This window comes from Medicago sativa, chromosome 7, assembly GCF_051527215.1.
Source record: "Medicago sativa cultivar Bolivia chromosome 7, Bolivia_mono, whole genome shotgun sequence".
In the NCBI taxonomy this organism is placed as follows: domain Eukaryota; kingdom Viridiplantae; phylum Streptophyta; class Magnoliopsida; order Fabales; family Fabaceae; genus Medicago; species Medicago sativa.
Genome location: NC_140755.1, coordinates 50,221,503 through 50,242,084, shown reverse-complemented (window position 1 = coordinate 50,242,084; position 20,582 = coordinate 50,221,503). Strand labels below are relative to the sequence as shown.

Sequence of the window (20,582 nt, the reverse complement as noted above, 5' to 3'; positions counted from 1 at the left end):
CATTTGCCGCTATTGGAGTAACTTGCGTTTCCGAATTGAATCTAGAGATATAACATTTAGCGCTATTCCAATTTTTGAACCGAACTGAATGATCCATTATTAGTTAAGAATGACACATGTGAAACGAAGTGCTTCCCAAACTAAGGTTGAAAATACTGGTTTCTGCCAAATCCATTTCCAGTTACACTATGTAGCTGATTGCACAGAGAAAAAACCTGAATTCCAGTGAATCTAATCGATGATGCCATGCCTAGTGTTGTAGGGCCGCTATAGCCGATATTTCAAAATATTATTGTTGTAGCTTTTCAAGAAAAAGCTACAAGAAAAGTCCCAATATAGCAGTACAAGTACTCAGATTCAGGACCAAATGTAATAGCAAAACCAACCGACACCCTCAAAGCGCCAGAGATGGGAATAGAAAATATAGAAAAATGAAGTAACAAATATCAGTTACTCTTATAAGCATCATATTGTTCTTGAACAAATCTCACAAAGTCAACCATGACTCAAATTAAGTCTTAATTATTCAGAAAGTCATAAATTAAATGCACTTAAGGACAGTATCTCATTTCATCACATTTCATTTCCACGGTCATTGTCCTCGAGAAGATTCGAATTCAATATCTTGAGGTTACAAGGCTAAGCGGTTACCATTGAGCTAGCACGACAAGTGTAACTTCATGAACACTTATTCCGACAATCAATATTGATTTTGTTCTGGACCGGCCAAAGAGATTCTTGGCCTATTTACTTAGGCCCAATATCATTTAAAGCCCAAACTCCACGTTTGGCATTATTGCTCACAATGTACCCCCTCGCCTGAAGGGGGGGTGCACGAAGCAATGAGACCGGTTCAAACGAACCCCAACGTCTCTCTTGCACGTTGTGCACGTTCCCGCAATAAAATCTATGGCGGTTACACTTCCCACGATTTCGTAACCGCCAGAGCCAGGTGTGCCTCCTTAACGGCTCTGCAGCCCTCCACCTCTATAAATAGGGGACTCCCCGCAGTCCCCAAGGTAGAACTCTATCTCCTTCTAAAACCCTCACTCTCTGATCTCTACTGACTTGAGCGTCGGAGTGCCTGCAGGTACACACCCCCCATCCGCTCCAAGAAGCATCCTGACGCATTCCACCACCGTCACAACCACCGCATTCAAAGCACCGGCAGTCTCCTTCTGATCTGGTACGATCAGTGGTGCCGTCTGTGGGAAAATCACAAGCTTCCCCGTTTTTACCCCTTAAAACCAAAGCTTTCACAAAAAACTACCATGGCTGCCAACGGTGCCAAATCCGAGCTACGAAGTGAGGTGCGTATTCCTCAACAGGATGGCGTAACATCCTCACCTTCACCTGTGGATACACCCAGGGAGGACCCAACTCAGGTACTTCCTATCCAACAAAGGCCTCTGCTAGGTCCCCTCCGCCCTACAGAGACGCTAGAAGACGCAGCGTCAACCGGCGTACTCATCAGCAACCTGATCCGCACGGTTCAACGACAAACGTCGTTAATCGAGGAACAGAACCACCGGCTGATGGATCTGGAACAAGCACGTCCGACAGTCCAAACCCGGTGATCTCTCTCCCCAGTACGTAACAGAAGAGGAGGGAGCCCAAGCCGGTCACGTTCCAGATCCTCTCGACATTCGGCGATCATCGGATCTCCATCCTACTCCCGGAGGTCGACAAGAAGGTCCCCCCGACGGTCTCCACCAAGGAGATCCCCTCCCAGAAGGGCCCCGTCGCGAAGATCCCCTATGTGCCGCACTCCACCCAGGAGGTCTCCACCCAGGCGCAATAGATTCTCCCGGTCACCTTCCAGTTCACTGGACACCCGTGATACCCGAACCGATCGTAATGCTTACGGTCTGTTCACACGGCGTATCCAGGAAGCTCCTATCCCTCGCGGACTGGAAAAGCCGCCGCAAATGGACTCTTACGACGGAACTACCGATCTGGATGAGCATATTGAGAACATCGAAGCAGTTCTCACTTACCGATCGGTGCGGGGCGCCGTTAAATGCAAGCTCTTCGTCACTACTCTGAGGCGAGGAGCCGTTACGTGGTTTAAGAACTTGAGGAGAAACTCCATCGACTTTTGGAGCGACCTCTGCAACGAGTTCACCACCCACTTCACGGCGTCAAGGACGCAACCAAAAATGGTGGCTTCCCTCGAAGCCATCGTCCAAGGAAGAAGCAAACCTCTCCGAGACTACATCGAGAGGTTCAAGAAAGAAGTCGTCCAGGTCCGGGGCGCAAATGAGACAATGAAGTTATACCTCATTGCCAAAGGCCTACGCGACGAGACGGACGTCAAGAAAGCTGTCCTCCTGGATCGCCCAAGGACTCTCAACGAGTTCCTAGCGATCGCCAAGATCTACATCGCCTACGAAGAGGCTTTGTACGCGGACAGCCTCAACAAGGTCAGGAAGGAGGAACCTGCTGCTGAATCCTCCAAAAAGCCCTTCCATGAGAAAAAGAGGGAAGGCAAAGCTGCTCGCGAAAGCAAGAGACCAAACGGTCACTTCACCGAGTACACTCCACTGGCTATGTCAAGAGGGAAAATCCTCTCCGAGATCGCTGTAGCCGATCTAACAGAAGTCGGCGTTAAGCCGCCAAAGGCTCCAACTTGTGGCTATGTTCTCGCGAGCAGTATTTTGTGGAGCCTTTGGCGGCTTAATGCCGACTTCTGTTAGATCGGCTACAGCGATCTCGGAGAGGATTTTCCCTCTTGACATAGCCAGTGGAGTGTACTCGGTGAAGTGACCGTTTGGTCTCTTGCTTTCGCGAGCAGCTTTGCCTTCCCTCTTTTTCTCATGGAAGGGCTTTTTGGAGGATTCAGCAGTAGGTTCCTCCTTCCTGACCTTGTTGAGGCTGTCCACGTACAAAGCCTCTTCGTAGGCGATGTAGATCTTGGCGATCGCTAGGAACTCGTTGAGAGTCCTTGGGCGATCCAGGAGGACAGCTTTCTTGACGTCCGTCTCGTCGCGTAGGCCTTTGGCAATGAGGTATAACTTCATTGTCTCATTTGCGCCCCGGACCTGGACGACTTCTTTGATGAACCTCTCGATGTAGTCTCGGAGAGGTTTGCTTCTTCCTTGGACGATGGCTTCGAGGGAAGCCACAGTTTTTGGTTGCGTCCTTGACGCGGTGAAGTGGGTGGTGAACTCGTTGCAGAGGTCGCTCCAAAAGTCTATGGAGTTTCTCCTCAAGTTCTTAAACCACGTAACGGCTCCTCGCCTCAGAGTAGTGACGAAGAGCTTGCATTTAACGGCGCCCCGCACCGATCGGTAAGTGAGAACTGCTTCGATGTTCTCAATATGCTCATCCGGATCGGTAGTTCCGTCGTAAGAGTCCATTTGCGGCGGCTTTTCCAGTCCGCGAGGGATAGGAGCTTCCTGGATAAAACAAAACAAAATACTGTCGGTTCCACAAGTGCCACGGACACACAACCAATGACTGCATCCATCTGAAGGACGCCATCGAACTCCTCATCCAAAGGGGTCGACTCAAACAATACGTGAAAAATCCAGAATCAGAAAGGAAAGCTGTCGATCTCGTCGGTGACGGTTCTGAACCTGGCCGGACCATCGCCATGTCCGTAGAACATCTAGGTAATTTCCCAGAGAACATGGAAATCACCCCCTATTCATGCACCTGGGAACAGTTTCCGACCGCCAACATCATCACTGGAGGGACGCTGAACATTTCCATGGGCAGCATGAAGAGGAAGTTCCAGGAGCTCATGGAGATCAACACCATGGCCCCATCCGTCCGAGGAGGAAGGCCGCCCTTGGCTTTCTATGACTCCGAACTGCCTAGTGGAGCTTCAAATTCTGCCATCCCTTTGCTCGTTCGAGCATCGATGGCCAATGCAAATGTTCGACGAGTCCTGATAGACACAGGGGCCTCATGCGACATCATGTACACCAGCCTGTTCAGAACTCTCCAACTGACGGAGAAAAACCTTTCTCCCTACGTTGGGGATGAACTATATGGCTTCAATGGCTCATCCACTCAACCATGGGGGTACGTGGAGCTACTGGTCACCTTCGGCGAAGAGGAGGCCAAAAAGACAATAAAGATCCCATTCCTGGTGATCGACTGCCAGTCTCTCTACAATTGCATTATAGGGAGAACTGGGCTCGCCCAGCTAGGGGCCGCATGTTCAACCGCTCATCTGAAGTTGAAAGACCATGCGAAAGACGGCATCATCGCCTCACTCAGCGGAGACATCGAAGCTGCAAGAAGATGTTTCCTCCAAGCCAACAAAACCCAGAACTCGGTTTCCCAACCCAGCAAACCTGCTGAGGACAAAAGGAAAGCTGCTGCGAGTACCCTGGACGCCAACTTGGTCGAACTTGACCCCAGGTTCACCAAGGAGGACCTGAAGGAACAAAAACGGGAGAAGAAGGATCCGCTCAACGCGAAACTTCTTCGACCTGTTCCTGATGGTGAATTCGAGCTGGTCCCGTTCGGCAACGACCCCTCGAAGAACTTTAAGATTGGCAAGGATCTCCCCGAACTTGTCAAGAACCAGCTGGTTGCCTGCCTCAGGGAAAACGCTGACCTGTTCGCCTGGAGCGCAGCTGACATGCCCGGAATCGATCCTAGCGTCGCCTGTCACCAACTTACAGTGGATCCCGGAGTTAGCGCTGTAGCCCAGCGTCGTAGGAAGCAGTCTCCCGAGAAGTCGGAGGCTGCAGAAAAAGCTGTAAAAGACCTCCTAGAGGCAAAGTTTATTTCCAAGGCCAAATACACTACCTGGCTCTCCAATGTTGTACTTGTCAAAAAATCTAATGGAAAATGGCGTATGTGTGTTGACTATACCGATCTTAATAGGGCCTGCCCTAAAGACGCATATCCTCTTCCTAACATCGACAAACTCGTTGATAATTCCTCTGGCTATAAACTTTTATCCTTCATGGACGCCTATTCTGGGTACAACTAGATACCCATGGCTGAAGAAGATAAAATGAAGACAACCTTCATGACCGAATCAGGGAACTATTACTACAATGTAATGCCCTTCGGTCTACGAAACGTGGGGGCTACTTATCAACGGATGATGAACAGAGTTTACGACAAGGCATTTTTGGGCGACATTCTAGAGGTTTACATGGACGACATGATCGAAAAATCCCAACAAGAGGTGGATCATGCCGCTCATCTCAAAAGAGTGTTCGAGCAAACTCGGAAATACAACATGAGACTCAACCCAGAAAAATGCACGTTCGGAGTCCAAGCGGGTAAATTCCTCGGTTTCTATCTTACAGAAAGAGGAATTGAAGCAAATCCAGATAAATGCCGCGCATTTACTGAGCTTCTAACGCACCACTCCAAAAAGTGCATCCAAACACTCAACGGAATGCTGACCGCTCTCTCTAGGTTCGTGGCAAAGTCCGCTCAACACGCACTTCCTTTCTTCAAACTCTTGAGGAGAGAAACGAAGTTCGAATGGACTGACGAGTGCGAAGCTGCCTTACAACACCTCAAAGAAACGCTTTCTGCGCCACCAGTGCTATCGCGACCAGATCAAGGCGAAGTACTGTACCTATATCTCTCTGTTTCCTCTGACGCGGTAAGCGTCGTCCTCATCAGGGAAACGGCGGAGGGGCAGAAACCAGTATACTTCACCAGCAAAGCATTGTTGGGACCAGAAACAAGGTACCAAAGGATCAAAAAGGTGGCCCTCGCACTCCTCACCGCAGCCAGAAGACTAAGGCAGTACTTCCTATCGCACACGGTGGTAGTCCGGACGGACCAACCCATCAGGCAGATCCTGGGTTGTCCAAACGTGGCTGGTCGGATGATGAAATGGTCACTCGAGCTATCCGAGTTCGACATTCATTACGAATCCAGAAAGGCACTAAAGGCTCAGGTGTTCGCCGATTTTCTCGCCGAAATGACTTTCCCAGCTGAGGAAAGCCCTGAAGAATGGACCGTCTTCGTAGATGGATAATCTAACGCCAAGGGAAGCGGAGCCGGAATAATCATCGAAGACAACAAAGGTATCGTTGTCGAAATTTCCCTCGCTTTGTCTTTTCCTGTTACCAATAACACTGCAGAGTACGAAGCCTTCCTAGCCGGCTTGCGAACCGCCAAAGACATGGGGGCCACAAGGGTGAAAATCTTTACCGACTCGCAACTAGTGGCTTCCCAAGTCACAGGAGAGTTCCAGGTAAAAGAAGACCACCTCCAAAAGTACGTCCAGTTAGTACTAGAGAAAATGAAAGAATTCGACGTCGTAGAAGTAATTCACGTTCCCCGCGAACAGAATACTCGGGCAGACATTCTTTCGAAACTCGCAAGTACACGAACTGTGAACGGAAACAAGACAGTAATACAAGAGGTCCTCGGCGAGCCAAGCATCCAGAATAGAGGGACTCTGCATCAAGAGGTCAACTCGATCATCGGGCTGGAAGATTGGAGGGGACCCATCTCTCGATACATAGAGAATGGCGAGCTCCTGACCGATCAGCAAGAACAGACAAGGTTGAAATGGAGGGCCTGCTCATTCACTTTAGTGGAAGGAACCCTGTACAAAAGAGGTTTCAATATTCCACTAATCAAGTGCCTAGGACCCAATGAGACCCAAGAAGTCCTCGCCGACATCCACGACGGCATCTGCGGCTAACATCTTGGTGCAAAAGCTCTCGCAAAAAAGGCCCTACGAGCAGGATACTACTGGCCTACCATGCTGAAAGACGCCCAAGACTACGTGAACCTCTGCGATAAATGCCAGCGACACGGGGACATGCACCTAGCACCCCCTGCTGAGCTAACGTCCTTGGTCTCACCTTGGCCTTTCGCATGGTGGGGCATCGACCTTCTGGGACCATTCCCCAAAGCCGCTGGGCAACTAAAATATCTGGTCATTGCAATCGACTACTCAACCAAATGGATCGAAGCAGAACCATTGGCCAAAATCACAGCTAAAAACGTACTCCGGTTCTTCAAGAGAAACATCTTAGCAAGATTCGGAGTGCCAGCATTAGTGATATCCGACAATGGTACACAGTTCACGGACCAACGGTTCCAGGACTACCTAAGGAATACCGGCATCAAGCAAAGCTTCACCTCCGTCGAACACCCTCAAGCCAACGGTCTCGCTGAGGCTGCAAACAGGGTAGTTCTGCGAGGAATACGAAGGAGGCTAGACGCGGCCAAAACACAGTGGGCGGAGGAATTACACGCAGTCCTCTAGGCCTACAGAACTACTCCCCATTCCACAACTGGCGAGTCACCTTTTTGACTCACGTACGGGACGGAAGCGGTCTTACCCATTGAGCTAACCGAATTCACATGGCGTACGGACGCCAGCACTAACTCCCCGGCGAACACGGCAAATCTACGTGAAGAACTCGAATTCGTCGACGAAGTTAGGATAGGGGCAACCTTGCGAGAGGCAGCACTAAAAAAGAAAATAGCTGCTCGCCACAGCAAGAAAGTCATCAAAAGAGAATTCGAAGTAGGCGACCTCGTCCTCCGGCAAAACCAGAAGGACTCCGAAGAAGGGAAACTCGCCGTCAACTGGGACGGCCCCTTCAGGATCCGGATGAAGACCGGGACAGGAGCTTACGGACTCGAAGACCTCCATCAAAACTTAGAAAAATTTCTCTCGTTCATCCGCTGTTACACGTCCATAACTTTGGACACACATTCAGATAAACGATCTCTTGGATGTGCAAACACTTCTAACTAATACTCCGCGTAAACGGTTAGAAAACTTCTTGCCTGAGCTCTTCCTTGCAAAACTACGCAAAGGTAAAAACTCTCCAAGGGAAGTCAATTATTACCTGGAAAGCAAAAGGCACAACTTTGATTTCATCAAGTCAAAGCTACCAAACGCCAGGCGGGCGCACAAGACTCCCCAGTCATTAAGTCACTTCGTCGAAATAATGACTACGGGAGGGAAGCCCGTCCCGCTACACTCAACTTAAAGAGCTTTGCGATCCAAAAGCAGACAAGTTCGAAAGTTGAACAACTAAGAGCATACGAATTATTGCAATCGGTCAAAAACACAAGGCAGATAGATAATCCGCTCTCGACAGCAGCTAAGAGCGTACGAATTATAACAATCTGTCAAACATACAAGATAGATAGATAATTCGCTCTCAACAAATACTTCAAACAGTAGTAAAGCCTCACGCAACGAGCATGCAAAATTCAAAACATTGTACTTGAAAGTAAAACATACAGAAACAAGTATAATTGAGAATGAAACAATCACATTATAAGGTGCTAAAACCACTAAGGGCGCACAATGACATTACAAGTTGGTTGTTGAACAAGAGATTAATTACAAGGCCTCATCAGGCCTGGGCTTCATCAACACGCCCGTCTTCTTCCTCAAGATCGGGAGGCGGAACGATCACCCCATCTTTCACCTCGCTAAGAGGGTGAATTCCTTCGACATTCAGCTCAATGCCAGGGTTCATCACCTTTAACTGGGCCACCGCCCGATCAAAGCCAAGCTGAATGGCCTCCACCAAGCTTCCTTCCAGCTCACCAATCCTGTCCACAAGGCCAGCGCGCCGCAGGACAGCAAGGTCTTCTGCCTCATCATCCTCAGGGAGGTCTGCCTTCTCCAGAGTCTCCTCCAAGAAAGCCTTCTCCTCAGCCAGCTTTCGAGAAGATGCGGTCGCCTGCTCAAGAGCAGTCTGAGCTCCAGACAACTGCTCCTTCAAAGAAGCAAGCTCACGGTCACGCTCTTCAGCGACGGACCTCTTGCTCCTTTGATCCTCCTCAAGAGCAGCGACCTTGGCGGTCAAAACATCCCTCTCCCGCACCAGTGCGTCGACCCGAACCTCACTGTCTAGAGAAGAGTTGTTCAGAGCAGCAGCGACCTCCAAAGCCTTCATAGTGGCAATAAACCCATCAGTTATTGCCTTACTCCGGCCAGCTGGACCCAGATCCTGAATAATCCTCAGCTCAGAATCATCCAAGAAAAGGGTCGACTGGGGACCACACAGCTCCGGCTCGGACCACACCTTCGGCAACTGGAGGAAGTCTCCCTTCTCAGAACGGACGGGAATGGCCTTGATCGGCGTGATTGGATCCTCAGAGGACGCCCTCACCCTCTGCCTCTTGGCAGGATCCTGCACCAGCTCCTCAGATGGCTCCTCCCTGTCCAAATCCACCACAGGACCAGGGGTGGAGCTAGGACCAGACCCAGAAATCAGATGCTCTAGAGACTGGACATTTTTACGCTTTTTCTTGGCCGAGAGTTTCTTGCTGGCCGCATTCACGAGGGCTCTCAAGTTTTTCTTCATTTTCTCTGCAAACACAACGACAAAAGAAACTTGTCAGTTAGGAGAAACAGAGCAAAAGGACAGCAAGAAGACAAAACAAGAAAATAAGCTACCAAGACAAGCGTCAGAATTATCAGAGGTCAACAACTCATAAGTATTGATGAAGCGGGGTTCTGTTACTGGGGTCCCGTCCGCATTCATCAAAGGGTCCCCCCGTCGGTCAGTCTTAACCCTTTGGGGAAGGGACTCAATGAAAGCCCAGAGTTGTTGGCGAAGGCTTTTCTCTTCATCAGTCAAGGTGGCAGCCGTCCGACCGAAGTCCTTCGGTTCATAAGCAAGATGGTCCTGAGACCAGCATAGATGGAAGTAAGGACGACGCTCCTGCCCGCCCTCTTTAGCAGCCTCCAAGAGATTTTCCAAGGCGGCCGCACTCTTAGGCCAAACCAGAAAGAAACGCTCTTTGAAACTCCGGATCTTCCCGGCAAAGGCCTCAAACATCTTCTGGGTCTGACGGAAAGAAACCCAGTCCGTACCCCGCTGTACGGTGAAGAAGGAGAAAAAGACATTCTTGGAGGCAGGAAGGCGAAGATAATCGCACAACAGCTCAAAAGCCCTCATAAAGGCATAAGAATTTGGATGAATCTGGGTAGGTGACAGCTTGGTCCAGCGAAGCACCTCCCGCTGAAAGTTAGAGAAAGGGAGCCGAAAACCCATGTCCTTGAAAATCACTTCGTACATGGGAAATACGTAATTTTCATACTCCGAACACACCCGGTTGGACGTGCTCGGCAGAATAAGCTCCCAATCCCTACCCTCACCGATGAGATCAAAAGGTGCTTCGTTCACACCATCAGCGGCAAACACCGATTCAGTCTTTAAAGGCTCCTTTCCGGGCCTCATAACGATTGACGCAGCAACTCCCTCGTCAGCCATGACAGATCTGGAAAAAGCAAAGGAAAAAGTGAATCTAACAGTCAGATCCACCCTTCCTTCACCTATCAGGTCGGCCATGGCAAGGAAGGGATCAAATCGCTACCATAAAAAAGCTAAGAGGTCTAGAAAATCAACTCACGCATCGAGGGGATCTACCCTCAGCGAACAGACCCAAAGCTTATGGAAGAAGCACAAGCCTGTCGCCAATGTTTCTCTAAACACTAAACACAAAACAGACAGCATACCTACAAACTCGTTGATGCACGGTGGAAAACGCCTGAACCTACGGCAGAAACCACCGACTCAAACTACTCCTGCCCTAAGAAGCATGCATTCCTACGGTTTCTAAAAGTAGAACAGAAACTAAAATACAAAAGTAAAAGAAACGAGTCTCAGAACTCTACCTGTGAGGAAGAAGAGATTGAAGTTGCGGTTGGGATGCGAAAACTCGAAAGAACTTTGCCTGTGAAAACTGTGGGAAATCTCTAAGTCTCTGAGAAATTCGAAAATACAGTGACTCTCCAAAACAATAGTGGAGTTATTTATACTCGTTGCACGAACCACCCAAAGGTCACAAAGTCTATCCGGTGCATCCCTTCACTCGCTACTCCTCCTCTAAAGCACTGCTTCGACGGCCCAGATTCGATCATACCCTTTCATCCAAGGGCTATGATCCTTCACTACGTTTCTCCAAATGTCAGGATCCAATCAACGGTGATGATGGCACCTCGGAAATACAACCCGAGAACACGCTGGAAACTATAGGCACTCAAGTGCTACTAACAGCCTACGCACATGTCACTCAGAAACCAAAGGTCATGTCCCCTAAACTTCTTCCTCGAGATGCTGGCATTAATTACAGAATGACATCCGACCAAACTGCCTGATGAGGGAATCTTTCCATCCGATCTTACCGCCGGACATACGTATACCGGACTCCGCCACATTGACAGGTGAACTTACATCGTTAGAGGGAGAACAAGCGCTTCGAGACAGGCGAGCCTATCTGGCCCAAGGTCTCAGCATTCTCAGTCCGCCTCGCAAACGATCCTCCAAGTCAAGGCACGCATAAGTCCGCTAACGAGATCCATCTCTACCTCTAGCACGGGAGTACATACCAACTGAATTTCCTTTGAGATCGGCTCCTTACGAGCAAAACGCCCGCACTTAAGTCATCACTCTTTATCAAGAGCAACGACTTGGGGGGCTACTATTCTGGACCGGCCAAAGAGATTCTTGGCCTATTTACTTAGGCCCAATATCATTTAAAGCCCAAACTCCACGTTTGGCATTATTGCTCACAACGTATCCCCTCGCCTGAAGGGGGGTGCACGAAGCAAAGAGACCGGTTCAAACGAACCCCAACGTCTCTCTTGCACGTTGTGCACGTTCCCGCAATAAAATCTCTGGCGGTTACACTTCCCACGATTTCGTAACCGCCAGAGCCAGGTGTGCCTCCTTAACGGCTCTGCAGCCCTCCACCTCTATAAATAGGGGACTCCCCGCAGTCTCCAAGGTAGAACTCTATCTCCTTCTAAAACCCTCACTCTCTGATCTCTACTGACTTGAGCGTCGGAGTGCCTGCAGGTACACACCCCCCATCCGCTCTGAGAAGCATCCTGACGCATTCCACCACCGTCACAACCACCGCATTCAAAGCACCGACAGTCTCATTCTGATCAGGTACGATCAAATTTCAATACTGAATTAAACCCAATGCATAGAATTCAAATTATAACTAGTTAATACAATGTTGTCATACAAGTTCATAATCCACCCATTTTCATTATTCGACCGTATTAGTTGAGAGTTTTACTACAGTTTGTATTTTCTTCTGCCAATGAAATCTAAATCGCCACCTAAATTAGAAACAGCGTCAATGGTTTCTCAGCTTTCAATATTCCACCATCTGCTTCATTTCAATAGTCTATCACGGCCTTAACTTTCTATATAAATCTCATTTGGCGCCCGTAATATCCCGCCTGTCAGTATTGGAATATTATCAGTCGAGTGTGTCAGAGGATTATTATTTTGAAAGAAAGTTTATGGAGAATATTTATTATGAGATGTCAGCCTAATATGGATAAAGTATCAGTGTCGCTTTTAACACGTTTTAAGGCAAGGGCAATTTGGTAATTGCGCGTCTATTGGATATTTAATTGTGTTTGGACCCAAAATATCTCATTCTTCAATTCTCTTTCTCTCTCTAGGGTTGGCAAAGACTTTCTTCTTCCTTCTCTCTACTCTCCATCGCCCTCCTCTCTTCTTCACCATCAATCTTCCTAAGTTTTCTTCTCTCCCATGATAAGAATCCATTCCATGTTCTCTCATGTTACCCTAAGTTGGTGCAAGTTAATTTTAGATTGAACCTCTTCTTTTTCTCTCATGAAGTTCATCCATCTCTTCCTTTCTTTCTCACAATCAATCCTTTTCAAGATCTTCTTCCTCAAGTGGTAAGAATTAACCCTAGGTTCCTTCAAGATCATGGAGAAGTGTAGAAGCTTGGTTTTGGTTTGAATATCTCTTTCATCTCTCTAGAAACTCTTTTTCTCTTTTCTCTTCCAATCATCAATATCTCCAAGTTTGTTTAAGAAAATAAGTCAAGCAAGGATGTTAGCAAGCAAGGAACAACTATGGATTGATTAGAGGTTTTGGTGGTTGGTTGAATCAAGAAGCTAGGGATTGTTATTGAGTAAAGAGGAAGCTTGAGTTGTTTGGGTTATGGTTTCAAGTTTGATTCAAGAAATGGTTTCTTTATGGCCAAAGATCAAGGTGTCTTAGTTGCAAGAAAGAATAACAAGATTGAATGTGGTGATCAAAGAAGCAAGTGAGCAAGAGTTAGGGTTTTGGTTGTTTGAGCTTGGGACTTGAGGATGCTTCAAGAAATTGTTTAGGTGAGTTCCTTAGATAGCTTACCACCCTTGTTTTATGTGTTTCATTCAAGTAAGAAAACTATATGAATTCTAGGGTTTTAAGTGTAAGTTAGTTGCCCCTTTCCTTGCCATGCTTGCTATACTTGTATGTACTTGTTCCATGACTGTTTTTATAGGTTTCTAAGGATCCTAAGGGTCATATAGCACTTGGAGATGCTTGTTTTGAGGTTTTTAAGTCAAAAATATCAATTTTGAAGTTGCTGGACTGTCACAGCTCGCCACGGCGAGTAAACTGCTCGCAAGGCGAGCTAGAAGGTCGAACAGGGGGGTCCTGCTCGCCCCCAACTCGCCTAGGCGAGCAACACAGTGGGGGAACCCATTGTTTTGTTCGCCTCAGGTAATTTCGGCATTTCGCGAGCGGTTTTTCTTGTGCAGTCTTTTTAAGAGAAATAAACCCCTCAAACCAAGATCCTAATTGTTAAACTTTGAAAGGAGATTTCTTTTTAATGAAATGAGTATGTTTGAATCGGGTAGCAGGCAAATCATTAAGCGAAGGAAAACTAGAACCTCGACATAGTCGTCGATAACTAGCAAGTTAGCATGAATTCCTAGAATGATAGGATGCGAATTATATATTCGCACATGAACAAGAATAAGTTAGTAAGCATGATTAGTGTGGGTTGATTAGTCAATCACTCCACCATGATTAGGTACGTATATGAACAAGTAAGAGTTTACCACTAATCGGTTCGATTAAGGTTCCGAGGTAAACAATCAAGTATGTACATGTTTAACTTATGTATACGACAAGACCATGACTATTAAGTAGGTGGCATGTCTCTTGTTATCCACATCAGGGGGATACAAGAGGTTCTCGATCTAAGGGGAACGATTCAAGCCGTAAGGGACCCGCATGTCACTGAAATAAGCAAGACGTAGGTGCTCGTGTCTCTTGTTATCCACGCTAGGGGGATACGGGAGGTTCTCGACCTAAGGGGAACGGTTTAAGCCGCAAGGGACCAGCACGACACCGAGGGAGTCTGATGTACGTACATCGGTTATGTATGGGATTGTACTCGGGGTTACTCCACCCGGGACTATCCGTAAAATGAATCAAGATAATAATGTTTGTTCAATGCGGTTCTAGGTTCCCTTTCGACCGCCATGACATGTATAGGATGAGAAGCCTATAACAAGTGAGATAAGCCTATGACGGGTCTAGCATGCACTACCGTCTAGGAAATATGACCACACACGTATAATCAACCGTTAGGTTGTAAAATAGACACGTGATGACCGTAGGTTTTCCCCCTTGGTCGTCTATAGCCTAGGATTAGGTGGAACTCACTGAGACATTATGTCTCATCCCAATCCTTATTTTGTTTCAGATATCAGGTTGGTTTAGCAAGCTAGTAGCCGAATGGATGATGCGACAAGTGTTCGTTTGTACCGCTGCAGGATGTATGGATATTCAAGGTTGCATATAGTATATTTATTAAGAGTTGAGTAGTATTTATGTTGTACAAACACATTTGTTGTATAAAATTATTCATTCGAAGTTTTAATGTTGTAAATTCTTTTAATGTAACACCCATACTAGACGTATCTAGAAATCAGAGTAGCGCTAAGGAAATTAATTGGTAAAGTTGTGAACGGTGACTATGGAACTTTGGTTGTAAGAATCTTTACGAAGAATGTTTGGGAAAGTGATATAAGTTTAATAAGAAGTACTAAATGTAACACCCATATTAGACGTATCTAGAAAGTCTAGCATGGGTGTTACATTTGGTATCAGAGCAGTTCGATTCAGACCGTGCCTTGGGTCATTAAGTTACAACAAGGTAGTGGGACCATTGGGTTCCGGGTAAAAGTTCTAGTTGTCATTGTTGGTTGAGCCTGATCAACTCAATTTAACAATTGACGATTAGGATAGACGCCTGAGAGCTGAATAGGACCTAGGAGGAATGAAGTAAGAGATGAAGTTGCCTTGAAAGGTAAGAACTCGGGATGAGTATTAGTAAGAGGTTGCAGTGCCAGAAGGTGGACGGTGAACTAGGTTGTAGAAGTATAGTTCCACTGGGGATGTAAGGTAAGGTTAAGTAGGAATGTTCCGAAAGTGTTGGGTAAGATGTGGAAGATACTTCGCATACCCGTAAGTAAGAGTTTGGAAATGTTTATGTATGATCTGAAGTTTTAGTAAGAGCTGTTGTGGAACAGATTTATTGTACAGGAAGAAGTCGACGTTGTTGACGGAATTAGTAGGCTCGCAGGGATAGCGTTATGTAAATGAGTTGGTGAATTTGTAAGATCAGGGTGGACAAGGTTCTAGTATACGGGAACTGCAATCAGCGAAGACGTAACTAGGAAAGTTACTCGTAGTAGATGAAGATAAGGATTTAAGCGAAAGTTTATGATTGCCAGAGCTAAGGCGTTAAATTTCCGACGTGCCAAGAATTGTATCGATATAGGTTGATGGTTGTTGTGCACATATTAAAGAACATTTTACGATGATGGGAATGAATGATATGCATTGGGGTACTTGAGAAATAAGGATTTTATGCAAAGTAGTTTTTGGAAAAGAATGTTGAACTGAAGAAGCTCACCAATAGAGAACCTGAGGCGAGGTTTCTATTTTTCCGAAAACGGTCAGTTCGTCTCAAGGGTTTGCAGTAACTATTCGAGAGTTATTTTCGTAGTAATATTTTAAGTAATGAAAACCTTTATGACAACAAGTGACGAATGCATATCACACCCTAAGATTTTCAAAAGAAGAAAGCATGAGCAACTATCAACGGAATTGATTCGATTCAAGGTAACTTTGGAAGTTAATGTGTCAAGGGTCGAGAAGGAGTTCAGATCAAGAGTCTAGAAGTTCTGGTATTTAGAATGGATGTCACGGAATTGAAGACATGAAGTAAGAATTAAAGTGGTGTGGAGCTATAGGAAATCACAAGGTTCTTGGTTTTGTGGAGTTATGAGTATCCCTCGAACCTAAGTTTTGCTTAATTGATTTGCAAAGGCTCGTTAGGATGTTGAATTATAAAGTTTACAAGATTTTAGAAAAAACATACGCATATGGGTGATTGAAGTTGATATTTTTGGAAATTCAAAGAGGAATTTGTAGGTACCGGTTGTTACGACTCATATAACGTAGACTAAACTCACTGGAACTAATATTTGATAGCACGGTTGTGTTGTCAACCCGTTCTGTGAATTTAGAGTAACGATTGGAGCCTAGGTTCAGTATGGTTTTTATATACAAACAATGGGAAATCATCAACGTCAATGGCCCGTGTGCTAGATTATGAAATTTTTCTTTAAAAGAAAACTAACGAGCAAGCAATGGTAAGATTGAGCAAAACATAGCGTGAGAGAATGTCAAGTTGTAATGTTAGATGCATAAGGAAGGTACGTAAGGGTGCAAGATGAGTTTACCCTAGGAAGTTGGAAGGATGAATTATATAAATAGTAAGTATGTAATATCAAAGATGTGTACTATGAAATCAGATTACCGAGAATAAGTTGAGTGAAGTAGGTGTATGTCAAGAGAAAAGGTCATCTTGAGATTAATCTTACAAGCTAAGGGTAGAGCAGGATAGCAGAGATGGTTGCAACATAGAAAGTTTGAGAAGAGCTCACGAAGATATTATCGAAATAATAGAAGGAATGTGAAGACCACTCGTCTCAACGGATTAGAGAACTAGTCAAAGACAACCGGTGGGAATCAGAGTAGCGCTAAGGAAATTAATTGGTAAAGTTGTGAACGGTGACTATGGAACTTTGGTTGTAAGAATCTTTACGAAGAATGTTTGGGAAAGTGATATAAGTTTAATAAGAAGTACTATGAGACCAACAAGGAATTCTCGATGTAGCGAGAAAGTATTGATGTTTATGTGGTCAGAGATGATTAAGGTAAAAGGATAAGAAGTGTATCTTTACTTAAGTAAGACAAAGAAGACTAGAGTTGCCACAGAGGAAGTATTCGGGTTGTCTAATTGTTGTTGTTGAATATGTAGAAGAGCATAAATTATAATGATGTAGTAAGGTTCACGAGAATTACATGATGAAGTACATACCCTCCTATACCAAACTTGTTAAATGATAACAATACTTGCTAGAATAGTGACAAGATATGATTGAAATTTTCTTAAAGTTAAGATTGGTATTAAGGAACTTGGAAACGAAATTGTTTTAAAAGTATAATATTAAACATTGATGAAACCAATGAGGTGCGCGATAAGTGAGCAATCTCACTTAAGACGTACCGACTTCAGGACCAACTTGATATAGACAAGTTTGTGGCGGGTGGTAAAACCTTTTTAATAAATGTAAAGACCCGTCCTGTGGTTCTGAGGTATCATTGCAAACTCAGTTTCAAATTGGGATTTTCTTTATTCAAGTAAATGTTCGTTCCAAGAACCTAAGTATTAGAGTTTAGAAAGTTCTTGAAGTAAAGTACTAGATGGGTATCGTTATTGACTGACAAGAAGCGGTATTCGGAAGTATGCCAGTTTTATGGAGATAAAGTATTAAGAGGAGTTAGCAATGTTGGTGTGATATTAATATCATACGGGGTGCACTAATTTTTGCTAAGAGTATTCAATTACAAGTACAAATACATTTGGTTATTGATTGTTAAGAGAATCGGAGTAATTGATTTCATTTCTCCATGCCAAGATAGACGAGCTACCCATGGTTTCGGGTGTGAGAAAATTGTGGAAAGATAGAAAAGTCCTGAAGAGTTTAAAAGAAATGTGTGGAACCATTAAGGTAAGAATCAATCAAGATGTTCTAAGATAGTTTTGTGTTTTGATAAAGAGATTATGTTCGTTTATGCGGATTAAGAAAGAGGATGAATTACATGTTTTGATGAGGGAAGTATGCTTTGAACTTGTTGGAGTGAGTATGAACGGACTTTGTTTAACTGAAAACTGAAGAAGACGAGTTTAATCTAAGGGTTTGGTAGATGGTTTTCGAATTTCGAGGACGAAATTCTTTCAAGGGGGTGGAATGTAATATCCCGCCTGCCAGTATTGGCATATTATCAGTCGAGTGTGTCAGAGGATTATTATTTTGAAAGAAAGTTTATGGAGAATATTTATTATGAGATGTCAGCCTAATATGGATAAAGTATCAGTGTCGCTTTTAACACGTTTTAAGGCAAGGGCAATTTGGTAATTGCGCGTCTATTGGATATTTAATTGTGTTTGGACCCAAAATATCTCATTCTTCAATTCTCTTTATCTCTCTAGGGTTGGCAAAGACTTTCTTCTTCCTTCTCTCTACTCTCCATCGCCCTCCTCTCTTCTTCACCATCAATCTTCCTAAGTTTTCTTCTCTCCCATGATAAGAATCCATTCCATGTTCTCTCATGTTACCCTAAGTTGGTGCAAGTTAATTTTAGATTGAACCTCTTCTTTTTCTCTCATGAAGTTCATCCATCTCTTCCTTTCTTTCTCACAATCAATCCTTTTCAAGATCTTCTTCCTCAAGTGGTAAGAATTAACCCTAGGTTCCTTCAAGATCATGGAGAAGTGTAGAAGCTTGGTTTTGGTTTGAATATCTCTTTCATCTCTCTAGAAACTCTTTTTCTCTTTTCTCTTCCAATCATCAATATCTCCAAGTTTGTTTAAGAAAATAAGTCAAGCAAGGATGTTAGCAAGCAAGGAACAACTATGGATTGATTAGAGGTTTTGGTGGTTGGTTGAATCAAGAAGCTAGGGATTGTTATTGAGTAAAGAGGAAGCTTGAGTTGTTTGGGTTATGGTTTCAAGTTTGATTCAAGAAATGGTTTCTTTATGGCCAAAGATCAAGGTGTCTTAGTTGCAAGAAAGAATAACAAGATTGAATGTGGTGATCAAAGAAGCAAGTGAGCAAGAGTTAGGGTTTTGGTTGTTTGAGCTTGGGACTTGAGGATGCTTCAAGAAATTGTTTAGGTGAGTTCCTTAGATAGCTTACCACCCTTGTTTTATGTGTTTCATTCAAGTAAGAAAACTATATGAATTCTAGGGTTTTAAGTGTAAGTTAGTTGCCCCTTTCCTTGCCATGCTTGCTATACTTGTATGTACTTGTTCCATGACTGTTTTTATAGGTTTCTAAGGATCCTAAGGGTCATATAGCACTTGGAGATGCTTGTTTTGAGGTTTTTAAGTCAAAAATATCAATTTTGAAGTTGCTGGACTGTCACAGCTCGCCACGGCGAGTAAACTGCTCGCAAGGCGAGCTAGAAGGTCGAACAGGGGGGTCCTGCTCGCCCCCAACTCGCCATGGCGAGTAAGAGCTCGCCTCCCCAGTAATTTTACTCGCCTAGGCGAGCAACACAGTGGGGGAACCCATTGTTTTGTTCGCCTCAGGTCGTTTCCGCATTTCGCGAGCGGTTTTTCTTGTGCAGTCTTTTTAAGAGAAATAAACCCCTCAAACCAAGATCCTAATTGTTAAACTTTGAAAGGAGATTTCTTTATAATGAAATGAGTATGTGACAAGTATGGTGAAGCATGGTAAATGAGAATTTTATGTTTGAATCGGGTAGCAGGCAAATCATTAAGCGAAGGAAAACTAGAACCTCGACATAGTCGTCGAGAACTAGCAAGTTAGTATGAATTCCTAGAATGATAGGATGCGAATTATATATTCGCACATGAACAAGAATAAGTTAGTAAGCATGATTAGTGTGGGTTGATTAGTCAATCACTCCACCATGATTAGGTACGTATATGAACAAGTAAGAGTTTACCACTAATCGGTTCGATTAAGGTTCCGAGGTAAACAATCAAGTATGTACATGTTTAACTTATGTATACGACAAGACCATGACTATTAAGTAGGTGGCATGTCTCTTGCTATCCACATCAGGGGGATACAAGAGGTTCTCGATCTAAGGGGAACGATTCAAGCCGTAAGGGACCCGCATGTCACTGAAATAAGCAAGACGTAGGTGCTCGTGTCTCTTGTTATCCACGCTAGGGGGATACGGGAGGTTCTCGACCTAAGGGGAACGGTTTAAGCCGCAAGGGACCAGCACGACACCGAGGGAGTCTGATGTACGTACATCGGTTATGTATGGGATTGTACTCGGGGTTACTCCACCCGGGACTATCCGTAAAATGAATCAAGATAATAATGTTTGTTCAATGCGGTTCTAGGTTCCCTTTCGACCGCCATGACATGTATAGGATGAGAAGCCTATAACAAGTGAGATAAGCCTATGACGGGTCTAGCATGCACTACCGTCTAGGAAATATGACCACACACGTATAATCAACCGTCAGGTTGTAAAATAGACACGTGATGACCGTAGGTTTTCCCCCGTGGTCGTCTATAGCCTAGGATTAGGTGGAACTCACTGAGACATTATGTCTCATCCCAATCCTTATTTTGTTTCAGATATCAGGTTGGTTTAGCAATCTAGTAGCCGAATGGATGATGCGACAAGTGTTCGTTTGTACCGCTGCAGGATGTATGGATATTCAAGGTTGCATATAGTATATTTATTAAGAGTTGAGTAGTATTTATGTTGTACAAA

The 20,582-nt window shown here is 45.0% G+C and overlaps 2 protein-coding genes across 2 annotated transcripts; both read left to right on the top strand.

The window, feature by feature from the left end:
- The first annotated feature begins 3,631 nt into the window (after nt 1-3,631).
- Nucleotides 3,632-5,962, top strand: LOC146906480 (uncharacterized). The gene is made up of 2 exons (XM_085728843.1): nt 3,632-4,780; nt 4,952-5,962. The coding sequence occupies exons 1-2, from the start codon at nt 3,632-3,634 to the stop codon at nt 5,960-5,962; spliced, it is 2,160 nt and encodes a 719-aa protein (XP_085584969.1).
- A 147-nt stretch (nt 5,963-6,109) lies between these two features.
- On the top strand, nt 6,110-6,637 carry LOC146906479 (uncharacterized). Its single transcript, XM_085728842.1, has one exon. The coding sequence runs from the start codon at nt 6,110-6,112 to the stop codon at nt 6,635-6,637; it is 528 nt and encodes a 175-aa protein (XP_085584968.1).
- Nucleotides 6,638-20,582: the final 13,945 nt, after the last annotated feature.